Source organism: Homalodisca vitripennis, chromosome 1, assembly GCF_021130785.1.
Source record: "Homalodisca vitripennis isolate AUS2020 chromosome 1, UT_GWSS_2.1, whole genome shotgun sequence".
NCBI classification, from domain to species: domain Eukaryota; kingdom Metazoa; phylum Arthropoda; class Insecta; order Hemiptera; family Cicadellidae; genus Homalodisca; species Homalodisca vitripennis.
The window spans coordinates 199,968,260-199,995,603 of NC_060207.1; the positions used below are offsets into that span (position 1 = coordinate 199,968,260).

A 27,344-nucleotide genomic window follows, 5' to 3' on the forward strand; every position below is an offset into this window, starting at 1 on the left:
TATCCAATAATTTGTGTATTTTACCACGAGGCCTTTAGACATCGAAGATGCCATCATCAGGTGTGAATAAACAATTTAAAATAAATATCAGCTGAGTCAAACTTAATACAAAATTTATATGGTTAAAAGTAAAATAAAATAAAATAAATATTAGTATATGTATATATATAAAAGTTTTGGTCAAAAAAGATTTTAGTTATATTTTAAAGGAATGGTGAATTTTGAATCGGTCCAAAATCATTGTTTAATATTTTTTCTTTATGTTTTGTTATGTATAATGTTTCATATGCGTTGAGTTCTTCTTGTTTATGGACTTGTTTTAATAATGTAAAGTTTTTAAAGGTGTGGTTTGTTTCAAATGCATGTTTGGCAATAGCTGATTTTTCAGTTTGTCCATATTTATAATATCTTTCGTGTTCTTTAAATCTTTTTTTAATGGTTATTTTTATCTGGCCAATATAAATTTTATCACAATCTTCACAGTTAATTTTGTAAATGCCACTTTTATTTTCATCTAAAATTTTATCTTTTGGATTTCCAATTAGGTTATTTATCTTATTTGGTGTGCAAAATGTTATGTTCATGTCAAGATGTTTTCTAAAAACTTTTTTATATATATACATATACTAATATTTATTTTATTTTACTTTTAACCATATAAATTTTGTATTAAGTTTGACTCAGCTGATATTTATTTTAAATTGTTTATTCACACCTGATGATGACATCTTTGATGTCGAAAGGCCTCGTGGTAAAATACACAAATTATTGGATAATTGTGAGTTTTTCTTTAGTAAAATAATATAAAATTGTTTAAAAAGGTTTCCAGCTTCTGACTCCAGTAAAAGTAAAACAAATAATATGCCATAATCCTTTGTATGAAATAAACAATTACATAAATAAACAATGCAGATACAGGGTAAGGTAGAACACCCGCCTGCAAAGGCGGCTAAATCGAGAAACCTACCTAAATGCCATGAAAATTAGTGGTGCTATTTTGAACCTTCCAAGATAAAGCCAAACTTTAACCCTCAAAGTGTCCATTGTCGATATTTTCGACGACTCTGACTTTCACTAAACGTCATCGTCGAAAATTTCGACTGTGAACATTCAACTCTTTAAATTCATTTTACGACACTAATACCGGTCAAATCGCCGTATAACTTATACAGTTTGAAAGCCCGTGAGTTTTACTTCGTGTTTAGTGGTCTTTGGATTACTCGTAGTCTGTATTGAACATTAGTCTACTTCGTTTTTATCAACTGTTGTTTCCAGTGAAGCGTATATGCCTTGTTTGTTGTTGCTGAGATACAAAAGTGTAAATTTCACCATTTACAGTGTATTTTGTGCTGTTTTCTTTGCTATATAGTTATCAATTCGTAGTTATATAGTTACTAACTGTTTTTGTGCTATATTTCAATATTTTATATTTTTTGTAAACATTTTCTGTTTATTTTCTTGAAAGTATACTTTTAGAAGCTGTCATATATATATATATATATATATATATATATATATATATATATATATAAAAAATATCAAATTAGGTAGTAATGAATATGAATTCTCTGATTTGTATGTGAAAAAATATATAACATTTGATAGCAAAAGACTAAGAACATTGTTATATCAATGTGTCAATGTGTTATATAACTACTGCAATTAGGAAAATTGTCAAATGTGCGCTTTTTCATAAAAATATGTATAAAATCAAAACTTTAAAGGGTCCACATGTGTATATCTAATTGTTTATTATTTATTTATTTATTCAGAGGTTAATGTACACTGATGATGGTTAAAAACCGAAACACGTGTATGTAATAAAAAGTTTTAATTTAAAGGGTTTTAGTTATTTTCATTATAATAAAATAAAATCTATTTACATAAACTGTTAAACATTATACATTTCTGTCTTCAGGACAAAATTTCCCATAATTTGGCTATTCTGAATTTTCAGTATATTTAACCCTCCATCGGGCGCTAAACGGAGTTTTCCTCCGTGTATGTTTTATTATTAAAAATAGTACTACTTTTCTGATGTCTGCAGTCGTTTCCCGCAGTGTACTTCACGAGCATCTTTCGGGGAAACGAAACAATAGCCTCCCGCTTTTATTTATCAAAATGTGTCAGTATGAGGTCTACTTCCGTGCGTGACTGGACGATTCCTCCGTGAGCGCCCGATGGTGTGTTTGTAGTGCTTGGACGAAATCACCGTGAGCGCCTTATTGTGTTTAGTTTTTATGTTGTAGTAATCCGTGTGCGCCTAAATGTGTGACCTGTGATGGTTTCTTTTTAAATTTTACTATATATTTTATTTGAATTTTGTGAAATGGAGAATGAAGACGAGAGACTTGTTAGTACAGTACCAGTGTGCTAGGGAACATTTCAGTAATGATTATGGAGTGAACATTGTCGCTATAACAACCAGAAGGAAAATGTTTTGAAATTTTGTGCAGTGTGTAAAAAAATTTTTAGTAAAGAATAAATTTTTATTTCAGAGCAATAATTGACATTACAATTGTATAATATCTCAAGAATTGAAGTAAGTTGTTTTTGTAAGAAGTTAAAAACTAAGTTAATTTCCATACATATTTACAGAAGGTTAAACATTTTTACAATTAATTGCATTATTCCTTAAAATTAATCATGTTGTTATTATACAATAACATTTTTTAAGATTTTGAATTTCTTATTTGGAAAATTCATTACATAAGAGTGTAATTTTTATTAAATTTCTAAAAATGAATATATTACATTGTAATTAAATCAGTATGAATATTTAAACAAATAAAAACAGTTTAAACGATTATGATATCCATTATTCGCCAACCTGGAGGAAACCTCCGTGAGCGCCTGATGGTGTTTCTAATTTTAAGCGCCCGATGGAGGGTTAATATTTCAAATACATGTCCATACTTCTTTGAAAAGTTTTTAATTTTTTAAAATTTTAATTTCTTTACTTCTAAGGTAAGATAATTATTTTTCTAACTTTATAGTTACACAGTCTGAAAGCTCAGTTCTTTGCAGAAAAATGGTATATAACACTTTATATTTAAGTTAATATTTAGATTTATTATAGATTTTACAAGGAGAGCCTGCAAAACCTCACAAAACAGGTGTGCATTTCATAAAATATGATGGACACTCGGAGGGTTAAGTACAAACAATTTTTGTTTTTAAGAGAGCTATTCATAGATATAATGAAATTATGCAATTTAAATTTTTTTATGTTTTACAAGTTTAAAATATCCTAAGTTTGAACTATTAAAAAAAAACTGGAATGTGCAGAAAATCTTTGGTAACCTAGGATACAAATTTGAATTTGTTAACATTTTTAATGAGCTAACAGTAAAAAGAAACTGTGAAACTGTACAACTTTTGATATTTTAGACCACCCTGTATACAAGAGGCGAAATAAATTAAAACTTTTTCTAATGTATCAATGAGTAAATAGAGACCTTTAAAATAAGGCACCTTTATATTTTAAAATGTTTCAAAAATGACTCCAACCTCCCCTCCCAAACTGCCGTTTTGGGATATATTTGGGTGTGCTAAAAATTATTTTCCCAAATTCTTAGGTATCGAAATTTGGAGGTTTTTATCAAAACAAAGAAGGTAGGTTTCTCGGTTTAGCTGCTGTACATCACAGACAATCAGTCTGCCTCACCCTATGTAATCACCTTGACTGACACTATTGTTGAACATCACAGCTCACACAATAATAGATTGTTAATATATTCTACCTCTTAATTTGTTTCTAATTTCTATATGTGTGATCTCAATTAAAGGGCTTGTTTTATTTCATCCTAAACCAAATGTAACAAGAACATCTTTAATCCTTTTAGCAATTTTGCTCAATCCAGCGTGTCTGCATATTAGGAATGCTTAGATTTCTAAAATTCATTGGCTTTACATTTTTACAATAACTTAGAAATGGATAATTTCTAATAGATAATTCGGTACAGTGACATTAAATAGTACGGAGAGCAAAATTGGTTATCATTTTATTGATATATGAGAATTTACTTTGAAAAGTAAAAACTAAATAACTGATGTAATCAAGGTTTACATTTAATTCAAAGTAGGTATTAGATCATAGTTATTGTATACATACAGTAGAACAAGAGTGATGAACAGTAGTATTGTGCTTACAAGCATTTTCCTTTTTCAGAAATGATTACAGAACAACATAAACAATATTCTTAGAGAAAAAACTAATGGTTGAAAAAGTATAGTTAAAATTTAAAATACTGGAATTTTAATCTTTTTACGAAATACTTTTCTAAAAATACTTACATTTTGTCACTGTAAGGTCTTTTTTATTCCCCTAAACAATTCTATTTATTTTCAAACAATTTAAAATTTAACTTAAATCCCTTAAAATAAGGGAATAGCAATTTTTTTAAATAAACAATTACTGTTATTATTCAGATCCTGTAGTTTTCACACACCACTACAAACAATGGGAGGCAGTTACTGATAAATTAACATCATAAAATTGTGCATAACACAAACCATTAAATACACATTTGACATTGACAAATAAAATTAATTTAAGGATTTAGTTTGATTAAAAAATTTTAATGAAAAATATTGGAAGATCACGATCAAGAGATATAGATTAAAATTACAATAACAACATTTGCAACAATTGGGGCACGATTATTGATTAGTTAGGTAACCTATAATTAAAACTGATTGAGAAAACATGGAAAAAGTTTATATATTTATTAATTTTACAATGTAAAGTTACAGGAGTAATAAATTACATCATTAATCAGACTGAAATAAGGCAACTATAATAATGATATGTTTATTTCACGTGATGCAAGATAACTCTTGTAGGATTACTTGCAAGTCCAGAGATGCATAGTCAATGTTTTGCCTGGTATCAACTACCACACTGCGAACCTGCAAAAATAAGTTCAATCAATAAAAAAACATATATGAATGTTGAGTTTGGCTCATTTATCTCCTTTTGGATGAGACAATGAGAGTGATTCTTCGTTTAGATAACATGATATCTGCTAAGCAATCAAGACAGACCTTTTTGTAGTCCAGGTGTCTCTGTTGTCAAAATGATGCAAAGATTTCATTTTTAATGTCTTCATCTTTTTTGGATCTACTCGGACGACATAGAGTCCAGACAGGAGTCAAGTTTGTGACAGTGTCAGGTTTCAAAGGCTGCACTAAGGTGAAAAGGAGCACAACTCAACATAAACATTGAATCAACGCTTCCCTACACAGTTACGTTATGTGTAAAAAACATGTAACTCTACCAGTGTATGTCCGGTTTTCTGGAGAGACCCCTCTTCTGCACAATTATAGACAGATTAGTTAAAGAGATAAAGGGTTTAATAAATTCTAATCCTCTTTATTTCACTCTTGGGTGACCCTTATAACATTAAACGATTGTATCATTGCACTAACTTAACATTCAAAGCAGTTAGCAGTTTTCAACTCAAAATACTTTTTTGTGAACTATCATTGACATACCGTAACTAATTATGAAGTCTAAAAATGATATAAAATCTGTTGTGAGAAGAGAACTATACATAAAATTAACTATCTAAGCATTAACAAAAACAAGATGTGGCTTTCCTAATATTTTTCAGTTTTAACATTAGAATTTATTTTGCATTATATATTTCTTAATTTATACGCTAAGATTTACTCTTTTAATTTAACTGTTTAGACAAACTACAATGAACAGATTAAGGATTGCCCAACCAAAAGAGCAATGAAAATTGTCCCAAATAACATAAAATACAATACACACTGTTACTTTATTATTAATTACTTCCTCAGAGCAAAGAATATAAATTTTGTATGACAAATATTGTCTTTATTTTATTTTAAAATAGTTATAATGTTCTATTACAGACAGTGTTGCTGGTTTCATTTCAGTTTGTCTTAACCTCTTTCACCTACAGCTTTTACTAGATGTTTTGAAACATTTAATAGAGATTCATTGACTTGGCATTTGCAAATGCAATTTGTTGCAATCAAAGTTCGTGTCACTAAATGTTAGTTAGAAAAAAGAACCAGTCACTTTGTGTGGTTTTTAACCAAGCTCTGAGTACAATGTAATTACTTTATAATAAAGACTTTTGACCGAAACAGATTTAAAAAGAAATGAAATAAAATATACTCTGCAATTAACAAATAAATGGCATTAACAAGAATGAGCATTACACATAGTAAATTTACCATTGCAGTGAAAAAGGCGGAATGTTGCGGATTCTCCGAGTATCTCTCATACTGGTCTAGACTGTCTTGCAGTTTCAATGTCAGACTGTCGTAATTTTTGCGCACAACCTCCAGGATCTGTAAATTACAAGTTCATCACTTATTTTGATTTATGACCACTGTTGTACTTAACTCTTTGAACTCCAGATGGTGAATATCACAAACATTTTCTGTACAGAAAAAAGTCATCAGCAAATAAATGATTAAATTTATGAAGTGACTATCATGTGGTTATTCTGACATATTTATGACGTTATGAGGTTTTAATTATGAAGAGCAAACATCTCATCTGTAGACAGTCAATCAAATTATCTTTTTAAAAACAATGTATAACACATATGTACAGAAAGGCATCAAAATATAAATACATAATAACTTATTATATAGTAAAAACAATAATATGGACATGGTGTGTTACTTAATACAATTCAAACATAAGTTTAGCAATCTACATAAACTTACTTACTAATTGGCTCTCATTGTTAAGAGATTCATTCAGCAAATATAGTATTTCTTCTATTAATTAACAATTATTCTAAAATTATTAATTTACTTTTAAATTTCATAAAACATTGAATATTTTATTTAATTTGTGGTAAATGGTTAAAATACCTATTATCTGTATAGCTAAACATTTTATTACAAGTTTAAAATGATTTAAAATAAAATATGCTGCATCAGCTTGCACTGATAGCCAAAGTCATTCATAATCACACCCTTTGGAATTAGATGGCAAACCTGATATGTCTACTTAAAACCTGTTTCCAGTAGCTCAACCATAGGGACAACAAGGTTTAACTACAACAACATTAAATTGCTTACGTTTATATTCTACCTGTATGATGTGATTTTTTCGGTGCTTTAAGAGTTAATTTTCCTTAAAGAAACACAATCGAAATATTTTAATCAATTTATTTGATTTTTATAACATTTGGTTATACTTGAAGAAAATTATACCCAAATTTATTAGGTTTTTCAAATTTAACAAAATTCATGTAAAAAACCTCACCCAACTCAATATTGTAACAAATTAATAGATCTTCTCACCTCATCTTCAGACGGAGTTGACAAGGCTTGGCCTTCTAACCATGCATCAATCTTCGGGGTGAAGTGATTAATGATCGCCCTAAAATACAGAAATCAAAATAAGCTTTTTAAACCTGACCTTTTAAATTTTTGTTGATCAATAATTATTAATCCATACACAGTTCAGTATGAATAAAAATTAACTAAGAATTAAAAACAACTTTTCACATATTGTTTTCTTTAAATTTAACTTATTAACTATTTATTTAAACTAGTTTTTTTATTTATTTAATTTTTATATCTACATCCCTTTTACTAGCCAAATACTTAATTTTTTTTATTTCTACATTTTAAAAGCTTTCTACACTAAGTATTTACTTCTACCTGATCTCTGCTTTCACTTAATTCCTTCTAACTGCCCAAATAAAAGTTCCCAGCAAACTACTGAACTTTAAAAAAATATATGCATTATATAGGTACAGAGACCTAATGAACATTTACAACAAGTGGAGGTGAAAACATTTCCAATTTTGTTTTCTGTATTAGTGTGTCTTTTCACAAATGGGTCTATATACCTCAAAGCTAAATCTGGTATTAAATCACACCTCTGAGTTAGCTGAGTAACAAATTAATTTATGTCCAAAAAACACGCAATTTGTCATCTTTCAAGACAAATTTCACAAAGTTATCCTCAAGAAATTATGTATATTTTTTATCTGTTTGGTTTCAATTTGGGCAGGCATGTCTTGCCTTCAACATGTAAACCGCATTTATCATGATGTACAAAACACAAATTTCTTCTTTTTACCTGACATTAATTAGACTGTTTGTCAGAAGCAGGGCTGTATCCTTGAACTCTCCATCCACCGTAGAGTATCTGAAAGCTATCATTGTTGTTATCACTAAAAAAATGCAAACAACACAATTCTAAAGCAGAACAATTTAATATGGACATGTACATAATTTGTAAAAATAATTGTATTTTAATTTTTCATTAGGCCTCTTTGTCTGTTCATAAAATTTTACAATTTGTGTAAATACTTAGTTTATTTATAACTAAAGACTGAAAGAAAGAGTATACTGTTAGGTAATTTTCAGGATTTAGGAGGCCTAGCTTGATTTTTAATTGTGTCAACTGAAGTATACAACATCATACTTATGACAGTGAGTAAGCATCTGTGTATCACTATTTGTATTCAATAAGAATCGTGCATATGTTTACAAATAACTAAAACTATAAATTGTTCTTTTCAGCAAGAGTTTGTGTTTCTAAGTATATGATTTGATAATAACCCATATGTATTTTGTTTCTTGTAAATCTTTTAAAAAATAGATTTTTTTTAAATTTCAAGTACATACACTTAAGTTAAATCTAGTTTTATGAACTAAAACGTTTGATATTATTGCTCTTCAAAATGTTCTAAAAACATTCACATATAATAAGTAACAATATGGTTTGATCATCAATGGTCTGAATGTGTTTGTTTGATGCCACTGCTAAAACATCAATTTTAATTGGAGGTTTGGGGGCAACCAATGGCCAAGTAACTGGAGAGCAAATGGTCCATTCTTTTTCACTGTGCATACATACTTTATCATTATCGATAATAGATACATAATTCCAATATCTCACCTGTAGAGTAAATGTTGTCGAACACTTGATGCATGCGTATAAGCTCATAGTAGAGTTCGTCGTAGCTGCTGGGAGATGGAAGGAACGTGTCACCGTAAGTTATAAACAGGTTGAAAATGTTTACTACCTGTAAAAATGGAAAAATTCATTAAATTAGAAAATACCTATTGCCTAAAATAATAACATTTATATTTTTATCTTACAGTATTCATAATGGTAAAACTTACATTATTAGATTTTATGAAAAAGCAGGTGTTTTGTTTAGCTCACAAATAAATTTGATTATTTTAGTTGTACAACCATTTTATTTTCAGCATTTATGTAAAAACATATATATTTAACTAACGTTTGAAGTCCTAGACCTAGGAAAGTAAGCATTTATGAATCCATGTTCATAGGAATAAAAAGTTGTTTTGTGACCCTAAGAATATTCTCACGAGAGATTGTACATAGGATCGGAAATACCCTATATTTCAAAATTTTTCAACCAGTCACCTGCATAAATTAATTAAAAGATTGTTAGTTATGTTTGGATTATTAAAATTTTACCAAATGTAATATTAAACAGACATTTTAAAGGAAACTAATACGTTATGTAAATCTAAATGTTTTACCTGTAGACCAAGGAGAAATATATTCATTTTCTTGGCCAGGTGGTTCTCGTTTGCCAGAATGAACTTGAGTAGAGTGATAAGCGCCGTCCATAGCTCCTTCCACTGGTACATGAGCCGCACCCGGCAGCGTTTCTGGTAGCAGAGAACCCGGTGCACCACTCCCACACACTGCAGGTACAGCTCCAGGGACAACTTCTTCATCATGTGACTCATGATGAATTCCACCAGCAAGTCTGGACAGGTAATCACAATCATCAATGGTGGGCATTCACTGATAATTATTTGGCACTAAAAAATGCACTACTATAACAATAAAATTATCAATTAAACACGCCCATTTATTACTATACTCTTATCTTTGAAGCTATTGTTGTTGGAAAAAGATTACAAAGACAATATTTCTAGCATTCAATGTTAATTTAGCTATGTTTCAACTTGAATTTGTAAGAGGTTGATTCTTATAATACTAAGTCTACTTTCAAATTTGCTACTATTACAATAAGGTTAACAATTAAACAAGGCCATTTATTACTATAATCCTACCTTTGAAGAACATTACTGTTGAACACAATATTTTTAGCATTCAACGTTTACCATATTTAACTATTTTTCAATTTGAATTTGTATAAGGTTGATTCTTGTAATATCAAACCTATTTTATTCTTATTTATACAAATGAAAATCAATTTTAAACGAACAGGTAAACAAAACATTAACCCATTGCGGATCGTGAAAACGGCGCGCGCGCGGGCCTTTGAGTACGAATTAATCCGTATTGCAACGCAGCACCCGCAGTGTTTGCACACCTACCTGCCTGCTTAGCGCGCTCGCTAATTATACATGTTTTGTTTGTTTATGTTGTTATTTATGTTATATAAACATTATACAGATCATATTAGACAAGTATATTATACTAGAAGTTATATTCAAGTATATTCATAAATATCCTCGGAAGCACTACTTTGAGCGTTTTTATTGATATTGAAATGATGTTGAAATAGAGTTTCCACATCCGGTGGTGTCCCAGGAACAATGTCTGAAATAGTCTGAACATCTAAATCATGGTCACTAGCCCGCTCGTCACTGTCAACATTAGTATCCGCGTAATTATGAAAACGTGGACAAATACGCGTGATAGAACCGTCTCCATCCTCAATAACACTATCGATATCACTTTCATCACTTCCACTTTCTAATAATAGTCTATCTAATTCAGATGATCGTAAATTGTCACCCATTTTATTTACGTACACGCACACGAGGCAAAGGAAAATAGAACGCCACGACTGTACGCCTCAGACAAACAATTTGTCGCAAATAATAACGTTATTGACCGATAACGAGGGGAGTATTTGTGGACGAGTATCAGAGATAAGATTGGAAGCCAGTCCAGGAAAACTGACTATAAATATCTCCGAGGCTTATAACAGCGATAAGCGTTCAAAACAAATGAGTCATCCGTACCACGTCATCCGCGTGAGGGTCACGTCATTGTGCTTTTGGTCCACGCCTCGCTCCGCGTCACCCTCACGTCGTTGATCCGCAATGGGTTAATTTACATAGCAGCAGCCAAAGTCACTTGTCTCAGTATTAAATAATTTTGGTCTATTTCTAAAATGTGTGTACTCCATTTACATAAACCAAATTAATGTTTCAATCAGTCTATGGTATCAGCAGTTCTACAAACCACCAAAAACAACTGATCAGGTTACTTGAGAATTTTATAGAGCCTGCCACCTGCCAGACAGAGCCATTTTTTTAAAAATATAACACAGAAATAAATACCTGTAAAATATTAACAAACACAGCCTAAACTGCCTACTTTGTTCAAAATAACGATAAACTTCTCATGAATCGGCTCAGGCTCAACAAACCAAACTATGTCAATTGTCGTACATTTTGTAGTGGACAATGATGTTTAACACGTTGACTGCAACAGATGCCTTACAACACAGAGTCCAGAACTCAGGGTGTCAATATAGAGCCACTGTGCAGGGATTAAACTGGTATTTAAAAAATAATGTGATATTATAATAAATATATTATAACTAAAAAGAGACTACGTGTTTAATAAATTTTACTATCATTATAATTGGACCATAGGACTAAATAATAAATACAATAGTGAACCGCTTGATAAAAGTAACAACAGCAGTACGATTCTCTATCTTTGACTATGATTAAACAGTACTCAGGTATTGGGTATCATAAACGATACATCCTTAGAAAATCAAAGTACAATTCTGATCCAAAATTCTAGGGTGGGAAGCATAATCCCATTATTCCATCAAAGCAATACAATTTTGATTTTCTTATTTCTTAAGAATCCACTGAATTGTAAAGTGCTGTAACCTATCACTTCTTTGGCAGTTACTTTGTACATAATTGTCACAGGAATAACATTATTCAGAGTTTAAGGAATACCCTTCTCAGCCCACACAGGACAAGACACTGCTGTATAATAAACATGAACATTAAAAGCAAGAGAATTTATTACCTAGTCTACTGTTCCGCACTGTAGCAGGAATCAGAACCTAACTGAAGAATAGTTTCACTAAACAAAAGAAGTGATCTCAACTTTCCCATTAGTTACAAAAGAAGTAATCACAACTTTCCCATTAGTTACAAAAGAAGTGATCTCACATTTCCTGTTAGTTACAAAAGAAGTGACCTCAACTTTCCTGTTAGTTTACTCACCTACAAACTGTTATAAAGATGGGGAAGAGGAAATGGAAGGAAAATCCATTTCCTCCAACATTAGAACATGAATGATTAAACTTTTTCCATTCGAGCAAAATGATAGTAAGTTATATATAATTACAAAATAATACTAAATTGAACAAACCCATGAGCGTATTTGCAAGCGGCTGAGAGCCTCTCTCTGCCACAAACTTCCGATGCCGCATAGGTAACCTGTGGAGTTGTACTTTGAACACAAGGTTGACATCGTGCATCAGAGAGTTGGCGTACTGATCCTCGGAAATACATGTCAGTATGATAAAGCACAACTTCACGTTGTTCACACTGGCTTCTGACTTTGTATCTTGCATTACTATGGAACTGAAACAATGAACACAAGGTTGAGATTGTGCATCAGAGAGTTGGTGTACTGATCCTCGGAGATACAAGTCGGTATGATAAAGCACAACTTCACGTTGTTCACACTGGCTTCTTATTTTTTAAGATCTCAACAGTGCTTACATTAAGGTGAGAGCAAATTGTAGTACTTACCCAATTTTCTCTTTATTGCAACAATACATACCTTTAACATGTATTACAATCTAATAACAATATCAGTTGTCAATTAACTAATACATCATTTCATAACAATCAAAAGAAAATAAGTTTTATTAATGGTTGATGAAGTATAATTAAGAAAAAATAGAGTTCTCCAAAAGGAAGAAAAAACAGGCACTACGATTCGTGGATGATAAAAAAAATGGATGACTTTCAAAGGAGGGGAAAGAGAACTTGAAGTAAGATTGGATTCTCAGAACTGCACACAAAAGTACTCACCAATACTGGAAGAAAGTGACCAGAAGGTTGGAGGGCTGAGTAGCTTCCAAGGGTTCCCCAGCAGCCAGGCTGTTGGAGGGGGAAGGTGGAGTGCTGGTCTCTGTCTGAGAATGTGCCAAGGTTGTCACGAAGTTACGGTTCAAGTGGACTGCTTCGTACAGTGCTAGCAGCAGACCATTGTTCGCTCTAACAACAATGACACTGCTTTCACTTCACTTTTATCAGTTATTTTTGTGACGGTCAGCAAGCGGATGGAGCTCTGCAAGTAAACAAGCTACAAATTGATTAGAAACTGATCTATTATTGCTATGAAAAGCTTTAGAATGTTTATTATCACTTAGACCAGTCTAAGAATCCTTTTATGCGTGTGGAGGCATAAAACAGCAGTGACAGCACATATCAACTGCTGCTGATTGGGTGTACACATTGGCTGTACACCAGAGTCATCAGACCAATGATGGTGTATGGCTCAGTGGTATGGTGGCCAAAAGTCCAACAGGTGACTGCCGCAAAAAACCTGTCAAAGGTACAGCGGTTGGCATGCTTGGGGACAATGGGCGCCATGAGAGGAACACCAACCGCTGCTATAGAAGTAGTGCTAAACCTCCCACCCCTAGACATATTCGTCATAGGAGAGGCTAGGATGGCTGCCTACAGACTGAAGTGCAATGGGAACTGGCATCATCACCATGCTAGTAAGCACTCCAAGATCGTTGACATTCTCAAACTGGATATTCTAGAAATGATGTCTGACAGAATGGCAAAGGTTATGGACTGGGAAAAACCATTTCAAGTCAACATTGTTGAAAGGAAGGAATGGTCAAAAGGTGAGCCTGACTACATGAAGAAGGCTCTAACCTGGTACACGGACGGGTCAAAGGCTCTGAAGGGTACTGGGGCAGGGGTCTGGGGAGTCAGACCTAGTGTTATCTTAAGCTTTAGCCTAGGTAAACTGACAACTGTCTTTCAGGCTGAAGTTACAGCCCTTGCAGAATGTGCAAGAGTTAATGTGGAAAGGGGCTCCAAAGGCAAAACCATCTACATTAGCTCGGACAGCAGGGCTGCTCTGCAGGCCTTGGCCAACCATGACTGTAATTCGAAGACAGTCTGGGAATGCCATAAGGTCATGAAATTGCTGGCGAAAACCAATAAAGTTATTCTAACTTGGGTGCCTGGGCATAGAGGAATAACAGGCAATGAAGGGGCAAACAGTTGTGCTAACTTGGGAGCCAACTGTCCTCTTACCGGTCCTGAACCAACGTGTGGGGTCTCATATAACTTAGCACGTAGATCAGTTACCAAGTGGATGGTTAACAAACACCTACAACATTGGAGAAATACTGAGGGGAATGTACAAGCAAAGGGGATGCTCAAGGGACCATCAAGGAACATTGCAGCATAGGCCCTTAGAATGAGTACAACGGAGATCCGAAAGGTGACTGGTTTTATTACAGGTCATTGGATATTCCGAAGTCACCTGAACAGAATAGGTATTCCAGTTCAGGAAACACTGTGCAGGAAATGTGGCAAGGCTGACGAAACAGCCAAGCATGTCATATTTGAATGTCCGGCATTACAGAGCAAACGCTCAAGATCCCTAGGTGTTCTTATGCATACGGAGGAGGGGTTGGAACAGGAAAGCATTGTTCAGAAGATCTCATGGTTTTGTAAAGGCCTGGGATTTGATACAGCTTAAACCTGGGAGAGGGTGCACAATAAGCTGGATGGCTGAGAGGCAACTACCAGGCCTAGGAAACCTGGCCCTCTGTTACAAAAAAAAAAAAATAAATAAATAAAAATAAAAAAATAAAAAAAAAACTGCTGCTGATGTTATGCGAGTAAGGAGAAAAATAGTTTGAACAGCAATATTTGTATGTGTAAAAGAAAAAAACAGTGGTTTTAAGTTTGCAGATTGGCAACAATAGAATTGGGAAAGGGAAAATAAAGATTATTGTCTTATTGACAGCTCTGCTGACTCAAGTGAGCAAAACTGACACGAGTGAGCGAAAAAAATGGTATGGTGTGAGGCATTGTGTAGCAGTTCAATTGATAGATTTCTTAATAATGATGTATAAGTAATTTCAGTACTGTTTGTGGTGAAGTGAGTTTGGAAAGGGTAGGTGAAGAGTTTGAGCTTAAATTTGACGATTATAATGCTTGGATCTTAATGTAATCTTGAAATGAATGACATACATCTACAATTCACTAATCCAAATCAGAATCTATAAAATGATTTGATACCTAATTACAACTATTTATTATATTTATTATCAGCACAAAATTTTTATCAGAATACACCTGAGTTTTTAAATTAATTTAAGATGTTTTGTACATAAATTACCAATTGCCAATTTACTGAATTCATTATTTATGTACTCAAAATAGTTATGCTTTATACTTCTTAGATCTTTCTAATTTATGTAAACATTTAAAGCAGTATCATTACAATTTTTAAATATAGACAAAAAAGGAGAAAAATGTAAAGCCGAGTTCATAAAAAAATTATTGAAAATTGTATTTTTAGTTTTAAATTAACACAATTAACTTGTTCCACTCTCGTATAAAGCATTAACTCAAGTCTCTAGCTAGGTGAAATCAATATTGTTGAAAAATACAAGGACTTGGTCGCACATTTAATTAAGTTTATTTTTTATGTGAATGTTTTAGTTTTGTTTGTGTACGTATTTGACTCGTTTCAGTAATTTTACATTTTTAGTATCCGTACAAAGTGCAATAGGAAAATAATTAAATAGCTCAAAATAAACAGCAACAGCTAGTTGCCAGTGTCACGTGGGGCATTATGTCGATGAGTTGTGTAACACAGTCTCAGGTATACGTAGTCCATCTGAGCTTATACCAATTAACGATCAAAATCACTCTCTAGTATAATCTGATCCAAGGATATCACCTACAAGGAAGTTTGACTTGGCCATATTACAAAAAAATACAGAGTAAACTTACAAATATAACATATATTTAATAAAATAGCAAAAATACAATGAAGGCTAATGGTCGACATGCAAGTAAAAAGAATTAAAAGATCTTTATCAGAACATTTGTTAAGATTTAAAAGTGTCATATATTTGTAAAGTGGTTGTAGATAATAAAATGGATCCCTCTATAGAACATAATGCCAATTCTGTCAAAAATTGTATTAATGGCTTCATAAAAGTATTAAAATTTTATTCCATTTATTTATTTCTATTACTTAATTAAAACAACTCATTTATAAAACTAAAAATCAGTTCATTATTAAAGTCCTACCAAAATTAATTTAGGAACATTAAATGTTTGTGTATAGGAAATATCTCTAGTATTTCGGGTGTTCAGGTCAGTTTGTGCACCAGAAATTCCTGACTAACTCTATTCTGTACACACTACAGAAAGGAGTCTGACACGTACCGACCTGATCTGCTGAGTCCTCATCTCCACCTCGTCGGACACGAACATGTTGCCGACCATGCTGGACAGAGAGGAGAGCCAACTCCCAGCTTGCGGTTCACTCTGTTGTATGGCGAACTGGCGACAGAATTCTCCCAAAGACCACGTTATCACCTGCACTCACATTGTCTCCTATTTGATCTACAATTTGGTTTACGACAAGAATCATATGACAATTAAAACTATATACACTAAGGTAATATTATCCCCAAGTTGAAGGGACCAAGACTATTTCGAGTAATCAACATTTGGATAGGGCAAGCTGCCATTAAAACATTTGAAGCGATTCAATCACTTATCCCCCTATCGAGAGGCAATCAATTGCTGCCAATGGAATCCGTTTGTAGGCTGGGTCCATAATGTCCAGTCACACAAGGAACCGCAGTACCCGAGTGAGCGATTGTTGTTTCGGGAGGAGGTCTCGCAACGTAGCACCCGCCATAGCTATATGCTAGATTTTTGTAAAGTCAGACTTGAAGTTGGAAGGAAGTACTTTTCATACTTTGGCTCTAAGTTGTAAAACGACCTCCCCTGCAAGCCTCAAAGAATACAGTTATAGCTTATAAAAAACAAAAACTTAAGGAATTTTTAATCATTGACAACAAACATAGGCAAGTATATTTTATTTATAAATAAAAGCACTTTTATTTATTTTTAAAAAACTTGATACCGGTTGGTAGAACTGAGCAGCAGCATCAAGCACACACATAAAGTTAAGGTAGGCATTTCCTATTTGTAGCCGTAGAATTTAATCAGTTCCTAATGGAAATCAAGCTAACCGTATATATGACTCTAAATTCAATTTTGTTACGAAGGAAACTGTTCCACAAAAATACCTGCTGTAAACACTAAACTGTTATTATCTGTTGGATCTGAACACATTACTGTGGTACCATACAAGGCTTTTTACTTCTGCAGCATTGCAAAATCTTGAGGCAATCAATCCTTCTCTAAATTAAAATATGTATAAAAATAGTATGTGTATGCGGTTTCAAGTCAGTGGACATAAATAGAGAACTCTATTATTTTGTTTCGAAACCCTAACCCTTCCCATGCCGTAGACGGACATATTTGAATCATTGACTTCCACCAAACGCTAAACACAATTACATAAAAAAATAAACATTCTCTTGGAGATTTTTTTTAGTCCACAGTAACTAGCTATGACCAAATATATCTGTTGTCTGTCTAGATGATAAGATAAGATGATAGACCTTATCTACAAAACCTTAGATAGGAAAATGCTCTAATAATGAGTAGTTTATGTAATTTTTTAGTTTTATTATATTGTACCATGAATTTTAATTTAAATAAAACTTACAGTAGGGTAAATGGTTATTCTTAGATCTTTAATCAATAAATATACTATTTTAACTAAAATGCCAGTTTTATATTTTGGTTTTATATTTTTATGAGTTTACCTCTTATAGCATATTTATAGTAAAATTATGAACAATATATTATTATTATATAGATGTCTCTGGCGTTAAAGGAAAATTATGGAATTCATTAGTGGTATGTGAAGGGCTAAATTTTGGTTTCAAGTTTTGTATGAAAATATTTAATTGCATAAGTAGTTAAATAGCTAATCAAGCTCAGTTTTAATGAATGGAAACTAGATGCATTGTATAGCTCTTCACCTGTCCATATCCGTTGAGCGCCAATTCGTCATCCAGGATGGATAGTTTTACAATGTAGGGGTTGGCGGCCTCGTGTTTTCGGTAGTTAATCAGCAGCGTGAGCAACGACACAACATCGTGTCCATGCTCCGCCCGACTGTTGGTGTTACATAGCAGCTGCAACAGCAAGTTAACATTCATTTTAGGCTTAAGAAGTACTAGTGTTGACTTGTTTATTAATCTAGACTCAAGTTTCTAAGAATCTGACAGTGCAATGGAAGTGACTGTTGGTGTTACATAGCAGCTGCAACAGCAAGTTAACATCCATTTTAGGCTTAAGAAGTACTAGTGTTGACTTGTTTATTAATCTAGACTCAAGTTTCTAAGAATCTGACAGTGCAATGGAAGTGACTGTTGGTGTTACATAGCAGCTGCAACAGCAAGTTAACATTCATTTTAGGCTTAAGAAGTACTAGTGTTGACTTGTTTATTAATCTAGACTCAAGTTTCTAAGAATCTGACAGTGCAATGGAAGTGACTGTTGGTGTTACATAGCAGCTGCAACAGCAAGTTAACATCCATTTTAGGCTTAAGAAGTACTAGTGTTGACTTGTTTATTAATCTAGACTCAAGTTTCTAAGAATCTGACAGTGCAATGGAAGTGACTGTTGGTGTTACATAGCAGCTGCAACAGCAAGTTAACATCCATTTTAGGCTTAAGAAGTACTAGTGTTGACTTGTTTATTAATATAGACTCAAGTTTCTAAGAATCTGACAGTGCAATGGAAGTGACTGTTGGTGTTACATAGCAGCTGCAACAGCAAGTTAACATCCGTTTTAGGCTTAAGAAGTACTAGTGTTGACTTGTTTATTAATATAGACTCAAGTTTCTAAGAATCTGACAGTGCAATGGAAGTGACTGTTGGTGTTACATAGCAGCTGCAACAGCAAGTTAACATCCATTTTAGGCTTAAGAAGTACTAGTGTTGACTTGTTTATTAATATAGACTCAAGTTTCTAAGAATCTGACAGTGCAATGGAAGTGACTGTTGGTGTTACAAAGCAGCTGCAACAGCAAGTTAACATTCATTTTAGGCTTAAGAAGTACTAGTGTTGACTAGTTTATTAATATAGACTCAAGTTTCTAAGAATCTGACAGTGCAATGGAAGTGACTGTTGGTGTTACATAGCAGCTGCAACAGCAAGTTAACATCCATTTTAGGCTTAAGAAGTACTAGTGTTGACTTGTTTATTAATATAGACTCAAGTTTCTAAGAATCTGACAGTGCAATGGAAGTGACTGTTGGTGTTACATAGCAGCTGCAACAGCAAGTTAACATTCATTTTAGGCTTAAGAAGTACTAGTGTTGACTTGTTTATTAATATAGACTCAAGTTTCTAAGAATCTGACAGTGCAATGGAAGTGACTGTTGGTGTTACATAGCAGCTGCAACAGCAAGTTAACATTAATTTTAGGCTTAAGAAGTACTAGTGTTGACTTGTTTATTAATCTAGACTCAAGTTTCTAAGAATCTAACAGTGCAATGGAAGTATTCGCGGACAAATGGAGAGACCGCCCTTTTACCTTTCAATCTAAAAATTAATTAATTCTGCCTCGAACCGAGAGGAACCTAAGTATCAAGTTTCATGAGCGTTGAGTGTTTTCATCAAAAGTTATTGCACAATCGGATAGACAATGACACAATTTTATGAAGACTCTCTCTGGTCCTTAATAATATCCAAGGTAGGAGTACGCCACATCACGTGTTGTGTAACAGACTTTGCTAAGGTTGCATGCAAAATTGTAAGTCTGTAGCTCATTTCATTCTAGAGATGTCTTGTGGACGGATAGACAGACATACAGAAAACATATTTACATCTCCTTGGCAGACAAAAGAGAAATTGTGTTAGCTTACTGAGTAATAAGCTTCAATGATGCTCAGACAAATTACGTGGTTGGCCTTGCACCATCATACAACTCATTCTTGTCTATGTAGAAATAAAGTTTCAAGCAAAATTTAAAAAGCCTGTAGATGATTTTTCACGAAATACCTTGCCACATGATACATTCACATTTTTGTTTACTGAGTTTGGTTTCATAACAGTCGTTAAATAATCAAAGTTCCGGTGAGTGCTGAGGTTACTACAACGTAAGAGTGCTCTGAAATCAGATATTTTGTAACACTGACTTTCCAATTTATTATTTTTATTTTACTTTATGAATAATCTACATATTGTGTTAATATGTTACATGTTAAACCCTCATGATTGAGCTCAGCTTGTTTACAAATTTATTTCTTCTGCCATTTTCTCGTTGCCATCATGGCTATATATAGGATCAGTGTAAAAATATTCGCTAACGCTCAGTAAAATCCCATGGAGTAACATGCACCATCATTGATCTCAGAGTTGCCTATTTAAAAATGAAGTTTAATGTAAAGGTTGAAGTCTATAGATCGGTTTGTTTTTGAGATATCGTGTACACATACAGACAAATAGATAGACAGAAAGAACATTTTTTTCGTCGCCATTTTTTACTGTCTTAGTAGATACAGAAAAATCATTAATTTCCAAAACAATAATGTAATATAAAAATATATAAATATAGATGCTTATATTTTTATAATTATCGTTACTAACATTTTCTTTCATTAATAATCTGCACCTAGTAACCAGTTTTAAATGGTTTCCCATTATTTACTTAACATCCATAATTTTGAAAAATCGTTACAAAAATATAGTACTGCAAGTGCTCACCTGAATTAACGTTTCAAAAATACTATTCATCATTACATATTCTAGCAGGAAATTAGTGGAAACATTATCTGCACCAGTGACTAGAATTAGTAACAGCTTCAGACATAGGTTCTTCAGACTTGCTGGACTCTCCCCTGAAAACAATAAATACTAGTAATATAATATATTCCATAAATAAATAAATGTATTTATTACTTAAATCTAGTGTTGATACACGTAATTGTAACTAATCTATAAATATTATTAAAAACTTACACCTTACTACAGTAGTATGAACATAAATTTTATTAGAAGCTATGAAATTTTTAATTTTATAATTACAATTAATATAAAAACATTTGCTACACCATGGCATCAACTTTTGAGTCCCCCATCAAAAAACTCTGATGCATGTATGTCACACGCCAGTTAATCTCAGTTTCTTTAAAAACGTAATCACTTGTAATCAGTGGTATTATTAATCAACATGAAACAAAGCCGTATAATCACACAACCAACATCGGAAGATGTGAAAGTAGTCGGGGAAGACTGGCTAAGAATAGCTAGCCTTGAGAAACCTTGGTTCTTACTTTAAAAATTTACCCTCATAAATATTCACGTAAAAGCTGTTTTTTAAGAAGGCAATGCATGACAGTGTGAGAAAATATTGATTGACTGATTAAAAAAATTGCAAGACAAACCAATTATATAATATTATTTCAAAACTCCTTTTATAGAAGGGCAAAATTTTAAACAAACTATTATGTGATAGCATATTTCATAATTTTATAATAGATATACTTAATGTCAATTTTGTTGCTGTTGTTAATGTAATTTTGACAATAAATGAATTATTGATAAAAATAAGGATAAATGGTTAGGACAGATCTAGGAAATCATTGATATATATAAAATAACTTAATTACATTAAAACATAAAACCAATATTTAATACTTTTATTTTTTGTGAGGCCTTTCGATAGCAAGGCTATCTTCTTCAGACACATCACAAAATGTTATTAGTGACCAATATAAGCTCCATCTACAGCATATATAAAATAGTTTGAATGTTCAATCTAAGAAGGATCTGCACAAAGATCTGCTCATAGTTTGGTAATTATTTTAGTACTAACATTTTTGGAACACCGTATATTTGATATTAATTTCTTATACCTTACTATTATCACTACAACCTACAATTTCATATGTAAAAGAAACCTGACTGTAAAATCAAAACACTATTCTTACATAACATGTGTTCTATTCTTACATATATTCATGGCATTTTGTAAGGTAAATGGATTTTGTTAATTAACATAGGGAGGTCAGACTAAATGATTATATATATAAATATTTTATCTTAGTCATGATGATAAATCTTAACATTATGAAAATATAGGAGTGTCATGGGAGAATCGAAGGAGAATAAAAGGAGAGCCATACAGATAGAAAGAACATTAGAAGCTGGAGAGAAAAATTAAGTACAAGTGGCAGTGAACTCTGAGACCAACTCTTCTTATCTTTATTGTTTCCTTATCTGTGTATTCATTGTAAATTCCTATCCCACTTCTGGAGCTAGTAGCTCAGTGCCTGACTTGTGTCAGACAGTGAACCTGTCATTCTGAATAAGCTAAATATAATGATCTAGATTATATGTTTTGTATCTCCAATTGATGGGAATTTATAAAGCTGCCTAAAATTGTTTCATAGTGAACAGTCATGATCAATAAAATTAGTATGTGTAAATTAATTTTTAACAGCCATTTAATAATTGATTTGAAAGTATAGAATTTTATGTTTTGTGTACTGCAAAGTTCTATATAAGAGTTTTTATATAAGAAAAATATTATGTAGTGAAGCCTTTCATTAGGCCCTGGCCAATACATAAGCGGTAAGCGGTGACTCCAAAGTTTAATCTTTGTATTGTACTTATGTAGAATGCTCGGTACTGGCCATGACAGACGTGAGCGGCAGTGCTCCACCATATGGTGCAACTCATCTCCCGCTTGTCGGAAACTTCAGATAATGTATTTTTCACCTGCCGCTTAGTGTTTAGCTAAACAAACTGACTATTTTCTTCTCCAAAAGGTGCCTTATCAAGTCTGGTTAAAATTCTAACTGACATTCTAGTACATTAAAAAACTGAGTTGCATCTAAAACCGGCAAACAAATATTGGTATTCACTGAACTGTAATCTAAATCTATCTATTTGGAGAACACTGTACATTTGCACCTATCTAACATATGTCTTTTCAAATACTATTTTTACTTAATAATAAGAGTTATCCTTGGGAAACTTCATTCAGAGACTCCATTTTTATAACTACATAAAACTTAAACATGACAACACTAGTTTGTATTGTGGCCACTACCACTCTGCCGCCTTACTGCTTGTATTATAGCCGAGGCCTTACCCATATTACAGAGAGAATAGTTGGGTGAATAAAGAATGCAGTAACTTCAGTTGGTATAGACACAAAAAACGACAACTGCTGTATATATGAGGTATCTGGTCACAGGTGATTGCAGAAAGACGCAAAGATGCTCTACCCATACACAGAGGAAAAGACTCTAAAAGAACCCAACTTAAACCATTAGGACATATATTTTTCAATTGAATGATGCTCATTTTGGAACCATTATACATATACACAAGAAAATAGCTGATTTCCCACATGTCTACTTTTTACATAAATACATCATACAGTAAAACTTGAAGAAAAATGTAAATTTAAAATGATTTTTTCTGTTAAATACTGATTTAAATAGAATGATCTTGTACATGTTTTACAATTTTTTCACAAAAATACTATCAACTAAATTAATACAACTAATACAGTTTAACCCTCTAACTGGAATCTGCCACACATATAGAAGAAAGGGCACATCCTATACTATGTATGACAATTCTGCCATATATATCACAAGGAGATGTTTCACAGACATGTAGAGTATGTTTTAAAACATACCAGTTTCTATAAAAATAATAATTACAAAATTCAAATCTATAACACACATTTTTGGAGTTGTTTTATTGGCTATTGGATTCAATCATAAATGACTATTGTGCAAGTCACACTTACCACTTAAAATAGAGTTGCAATGGTTGAGCAACTGTTGCATGCGTTTCTCTGCGGCGTGGATGCCCATCAGCAGGTTCATTGCATCGTTCTGACACTTGCGGTATGTACTGTTCACAATGGCACATAACGTCTGCAACAAACAGTGAAATTACAGTTACAATGTGTTGTTCTGTAGCAACTGTTGCATGCGTTTCTCTGCGGCGTGGATGCCCATCAGCAGGTTCATTGCATCGTTCTGACACTTGCGGTATGTACGGTTCACAATGGCACATAATGTCTGCAACAAACAGTGAAATTACAGTTACAATGTGTTGTTCTGTAGCAACTGTTGCATGCGTTTCTCTGCAGCGTGGATGCCCATCAGCAGGTTCATTGCATCGTTCTGACACTTGCGGTATGTACGGTTCACAATGGCACATAATGTCTGCAACAAACAGTGAAATTACAGTTACAATGTGTTGTTCTGTAGCAACTGTTGCATGCGTTTCTCTGCAGCGTGGATGCCCATCAGCAGGTTCATTGCATCGTTCTGACACTTGCGGTATGTACTGTTCACAATGGCACATAATGTCTGCAACAAACAGTGAAATTACAGTTACAATGTGTTGTTCTGTAGCAACTGTTGCATGCGTTTCTCTGCAGCGTGGATGCCCATCAGCAGGTTCATTGCATCGTTCTGACACTTGCGGTATGTACTGTTCACAATGGCACATAACGTCTGCAACAAACAGTGAAATTACAGTTACAATGTGTGTTGTTCTGTAGGGCTATCCAGTTGAGCACAGCATTTCAACAACTAGACATCACTTTTTAAAACTGTCACAAATTTTACAATAGTTGCGCATGGAGTGAATATAAACTTATTTGTAAATAAATAGGAAAATTCTCCTTTCCAATGATAGAACTTATATTTTTGATTTTTGTTGAGAGATCTTTCATTTACACATACCTATCGTTTATAGGAAAGACCTCTCACCAAAAATGTAAATTGAAGTGACAATTTCGTTCACTTATTTTTAATTTCCAAAGCGCTGAAGAAAATTTGGCATGAATACAGTTAGCATCCATTCAGAGATACAAAAAATATTTTGTTGATACCAAAGTTTAACTAATTTTATTTTTCTAGGAAGAAGAAATAATTTTTTTATTATTTTTAAGCTTTTCTGGTACTGGTGATTAAGTTTTACATGTAGACATGCTATGCAGTTATATGTCTAGGTGCGCCATATGAATATATTCGCATGTCATGTCATGCATTGTAAGCCAAATGGATGATTAATTGATTCATTAAACTCTTTATTGTGACAGGCGAAGTTAGGACCATTAGGTCCTTTCTTACACCTAAACTGTGTCAATAAATACAAATACAAAACTATTTGTAACTAAAAAAAACAATAGATAATAAACAACATGAAAAAATCAAATGAAATTAAAGCAATAAAAATTAAACTTAAAAGATTTAAAAGATTCAATGGTACAGTCAAATCCTTATGCCGCAATTTAAGCTCCAATAAAGGATAACCAAGAATGGATAATCTAATAGTATTTTGTTTGTTTTCAATGTTATGATACAAATAAAATTACGCACAATATCCAAGACCTGGGAATGTTCTAACTGAATTTAATTATGTGAAAACCATCTGAGATAATTCTCAATTTGAGACTATTAAGTACTGTACTTGTCATCAAAATCTTAATCATCAAACTTTAAGCCTACCTTTAAATTAAAGTAAAGTAAAGTGTCTTATTTTACTACAATGGTTAGACATAATTCAACATTTTCAAACAGTAGCCTATCACTGCAAGGTATGAAATGGAAGAACACAAAATAACTAATCCCAACTTTAGTGTCCAATTAAAAACAGCATAAAAAACAGTAAGTAAAAATGGCCGACCTTTAATATTTCAATTTCATATTTTTGTTGACAAAATAAACAGCTCATAATCAAATTCAAAACTTAAACTAATTGTACTTGTAAATGGTTACTAAGCCACTAGATTTTGTTTTAAACGAATTAATAAAAATACTTTTCTCCCAAAATAGATGATGTTAACCTCTTAAAGTCAAAATACAGGATACAACATTTTAAATTACCCAGAATTTTGTACTAGGGCAAAATAAAACATTTTTGTAAATGGCTTTGGATACTGTTTTTATTGGCATTTCCTTTATTATAAAGTTACTCCCCATCTTCCAATTTTGATATAATTGAAAAAAATACTTAAAGAGAAAACCCAAATTTTTTAATGAATACCATTTATTAAAAAACATTTTTTTATAATACCATAAATTTAGAAAAAATATGATTTCATTCTTGACCTTGGAAATTGTAAATCGGAATAAACATTCAATTAAATTATTTTGTTATCAAAGACGTGTTTAAATTGTGACATTTATTATTATCACACGATTACAGCATATTGTAATAAGAATGAAATTAAAAGGTTAGGATAAAAGTTGTGCTGCAGGTAGCCTCTTATCACGTATGAGTAATATGAACAATTGATAACAAAGTCTACACACCTGTAACGCATACACAACACGTATGCTGTGCTCATGTCCCAATGTGTCTATACACTGAGCAAACAACATATGAAGGTTGTCTTGGATGAGAATCAACTGATCTCCGTTCAGCTTCTGCATTTCTGCCTCAAAATAATTGATCTGAAAAATAATCATAATATTTCACAAATCATAGTAAACATAGTAAAAATGTTAAAAATCAAATATTGGACAGACTTTTTTTAGTAAGAAGTTAAAATTGTATAATTTTGTATATTCTATGAAATTATAATAAGTAATTGTGAAATTAAATGAGAAGCACTGTTTTATCAATATATTTGCCATTTTTCATTCAATATTTTTATTCAAATTCAAACTATTTGTAAAGATACAGGCAAAATTCACTTTTTTTACCTGATTTCTAAGGAATCAAACTTTCCATCCTTTACCCTTAATTGGTCTAAAGAGGATGAAAGTTGACTGTACTGTTTAGGCCAGATTTATTACATGCTGTATATAGGCCAAGAATAAAGATAACCAATCATCGAGAATAGCCAGTAACACAGTCTTATCATTGTGCACAATCACCTGGTGTGGGATTTGGTTATCTCAGAGTTTAGTGTTCTTAGTTAGGGTTTCACTCTTAGCCACTTGGAAGAATTGCCACAGGGTTTCTCTACATGGAGTTCTTCTACATGCAACATGATCACCTCCAGGAGTTGAGTGAAATAAAATGAGCCGGTGATATTTGCAATATAAAAAAGAGAAATATTGCCATCTTTCCATCAGGAAAGGAATACTCCTACAAGTGTGGAAATTCCTAGCAAGTTACAAAATCAAAGAGCTAGTTTTTAAACGTTTCAAACAATTAGATTAAAAATATTAAGTAAAACTGCCCTGATATTTAGTGTTCTAGTAAAATTTA

At 32.5% G+C, this 27,344-nt stretch overlaps 1 protein-coding gene across 1 annotated transcript in view; it reads right to left on the reverse strand.

Moving 5' to 3' along the window:
• Positions 1-4,713: 4,713 nt before the first annotated feature.
• The window catches only part of LOC124353017 (armadillo-like helical domain-containing protein 3), a 28,135-nt gene continuing 5,504 nt past the window's right edge, over positions 4,714-27,344 (reverse strand). The window contains exons 4-16 of the mRNA XM_046802805.1: positions 26,441-26,581; positions 23,917-24,046; positions 20,856-20,989; positions 18,120-18,275; positions 16,445-16,593; positions 13,039-13,224; positions 12,368-12,582; positions 9,523-9,755; positions 8,909-9,035; positions 8,084-8,159; positions 7,297-7,375; positions 6,211-6,327; positions 4,714-4,911 (exon numbers count right to left, since the gene is read on the reverse strand). Coding sequence (XP_046658761.1) covers positions 4,819-4,911; positions 6,211-6,327; positions 7,297-7,375; positions 8,084-8,159; positions 8,909-9,035; positions 9,523-9,755; positions 12,368-12,582; positions 13,039-13,224; positions 16,445-16,593; positions 18,120-18,275; positions 20,856-20,989; positions 23,917-24,046; positions 26,441-26,581 — 1,836 coding nt within the window. The 3' untranslated portion in view covers positions 4,714-4,818. The remainder of the gene's footprint in view (positions 4,912-6,210; positions 6,328-7,296; positions 7,376-8,083; positions 8,160-8,908; positions 9,036-9,522; positions 9,756-12,367; positions 12,583-13,038; positions 13,225-16,444; positions 16,594-18,119; positions 18,276-20,855; positions 20,990-23,916; positions 24,047-26,440; positions 26,582-27,344) is intronic.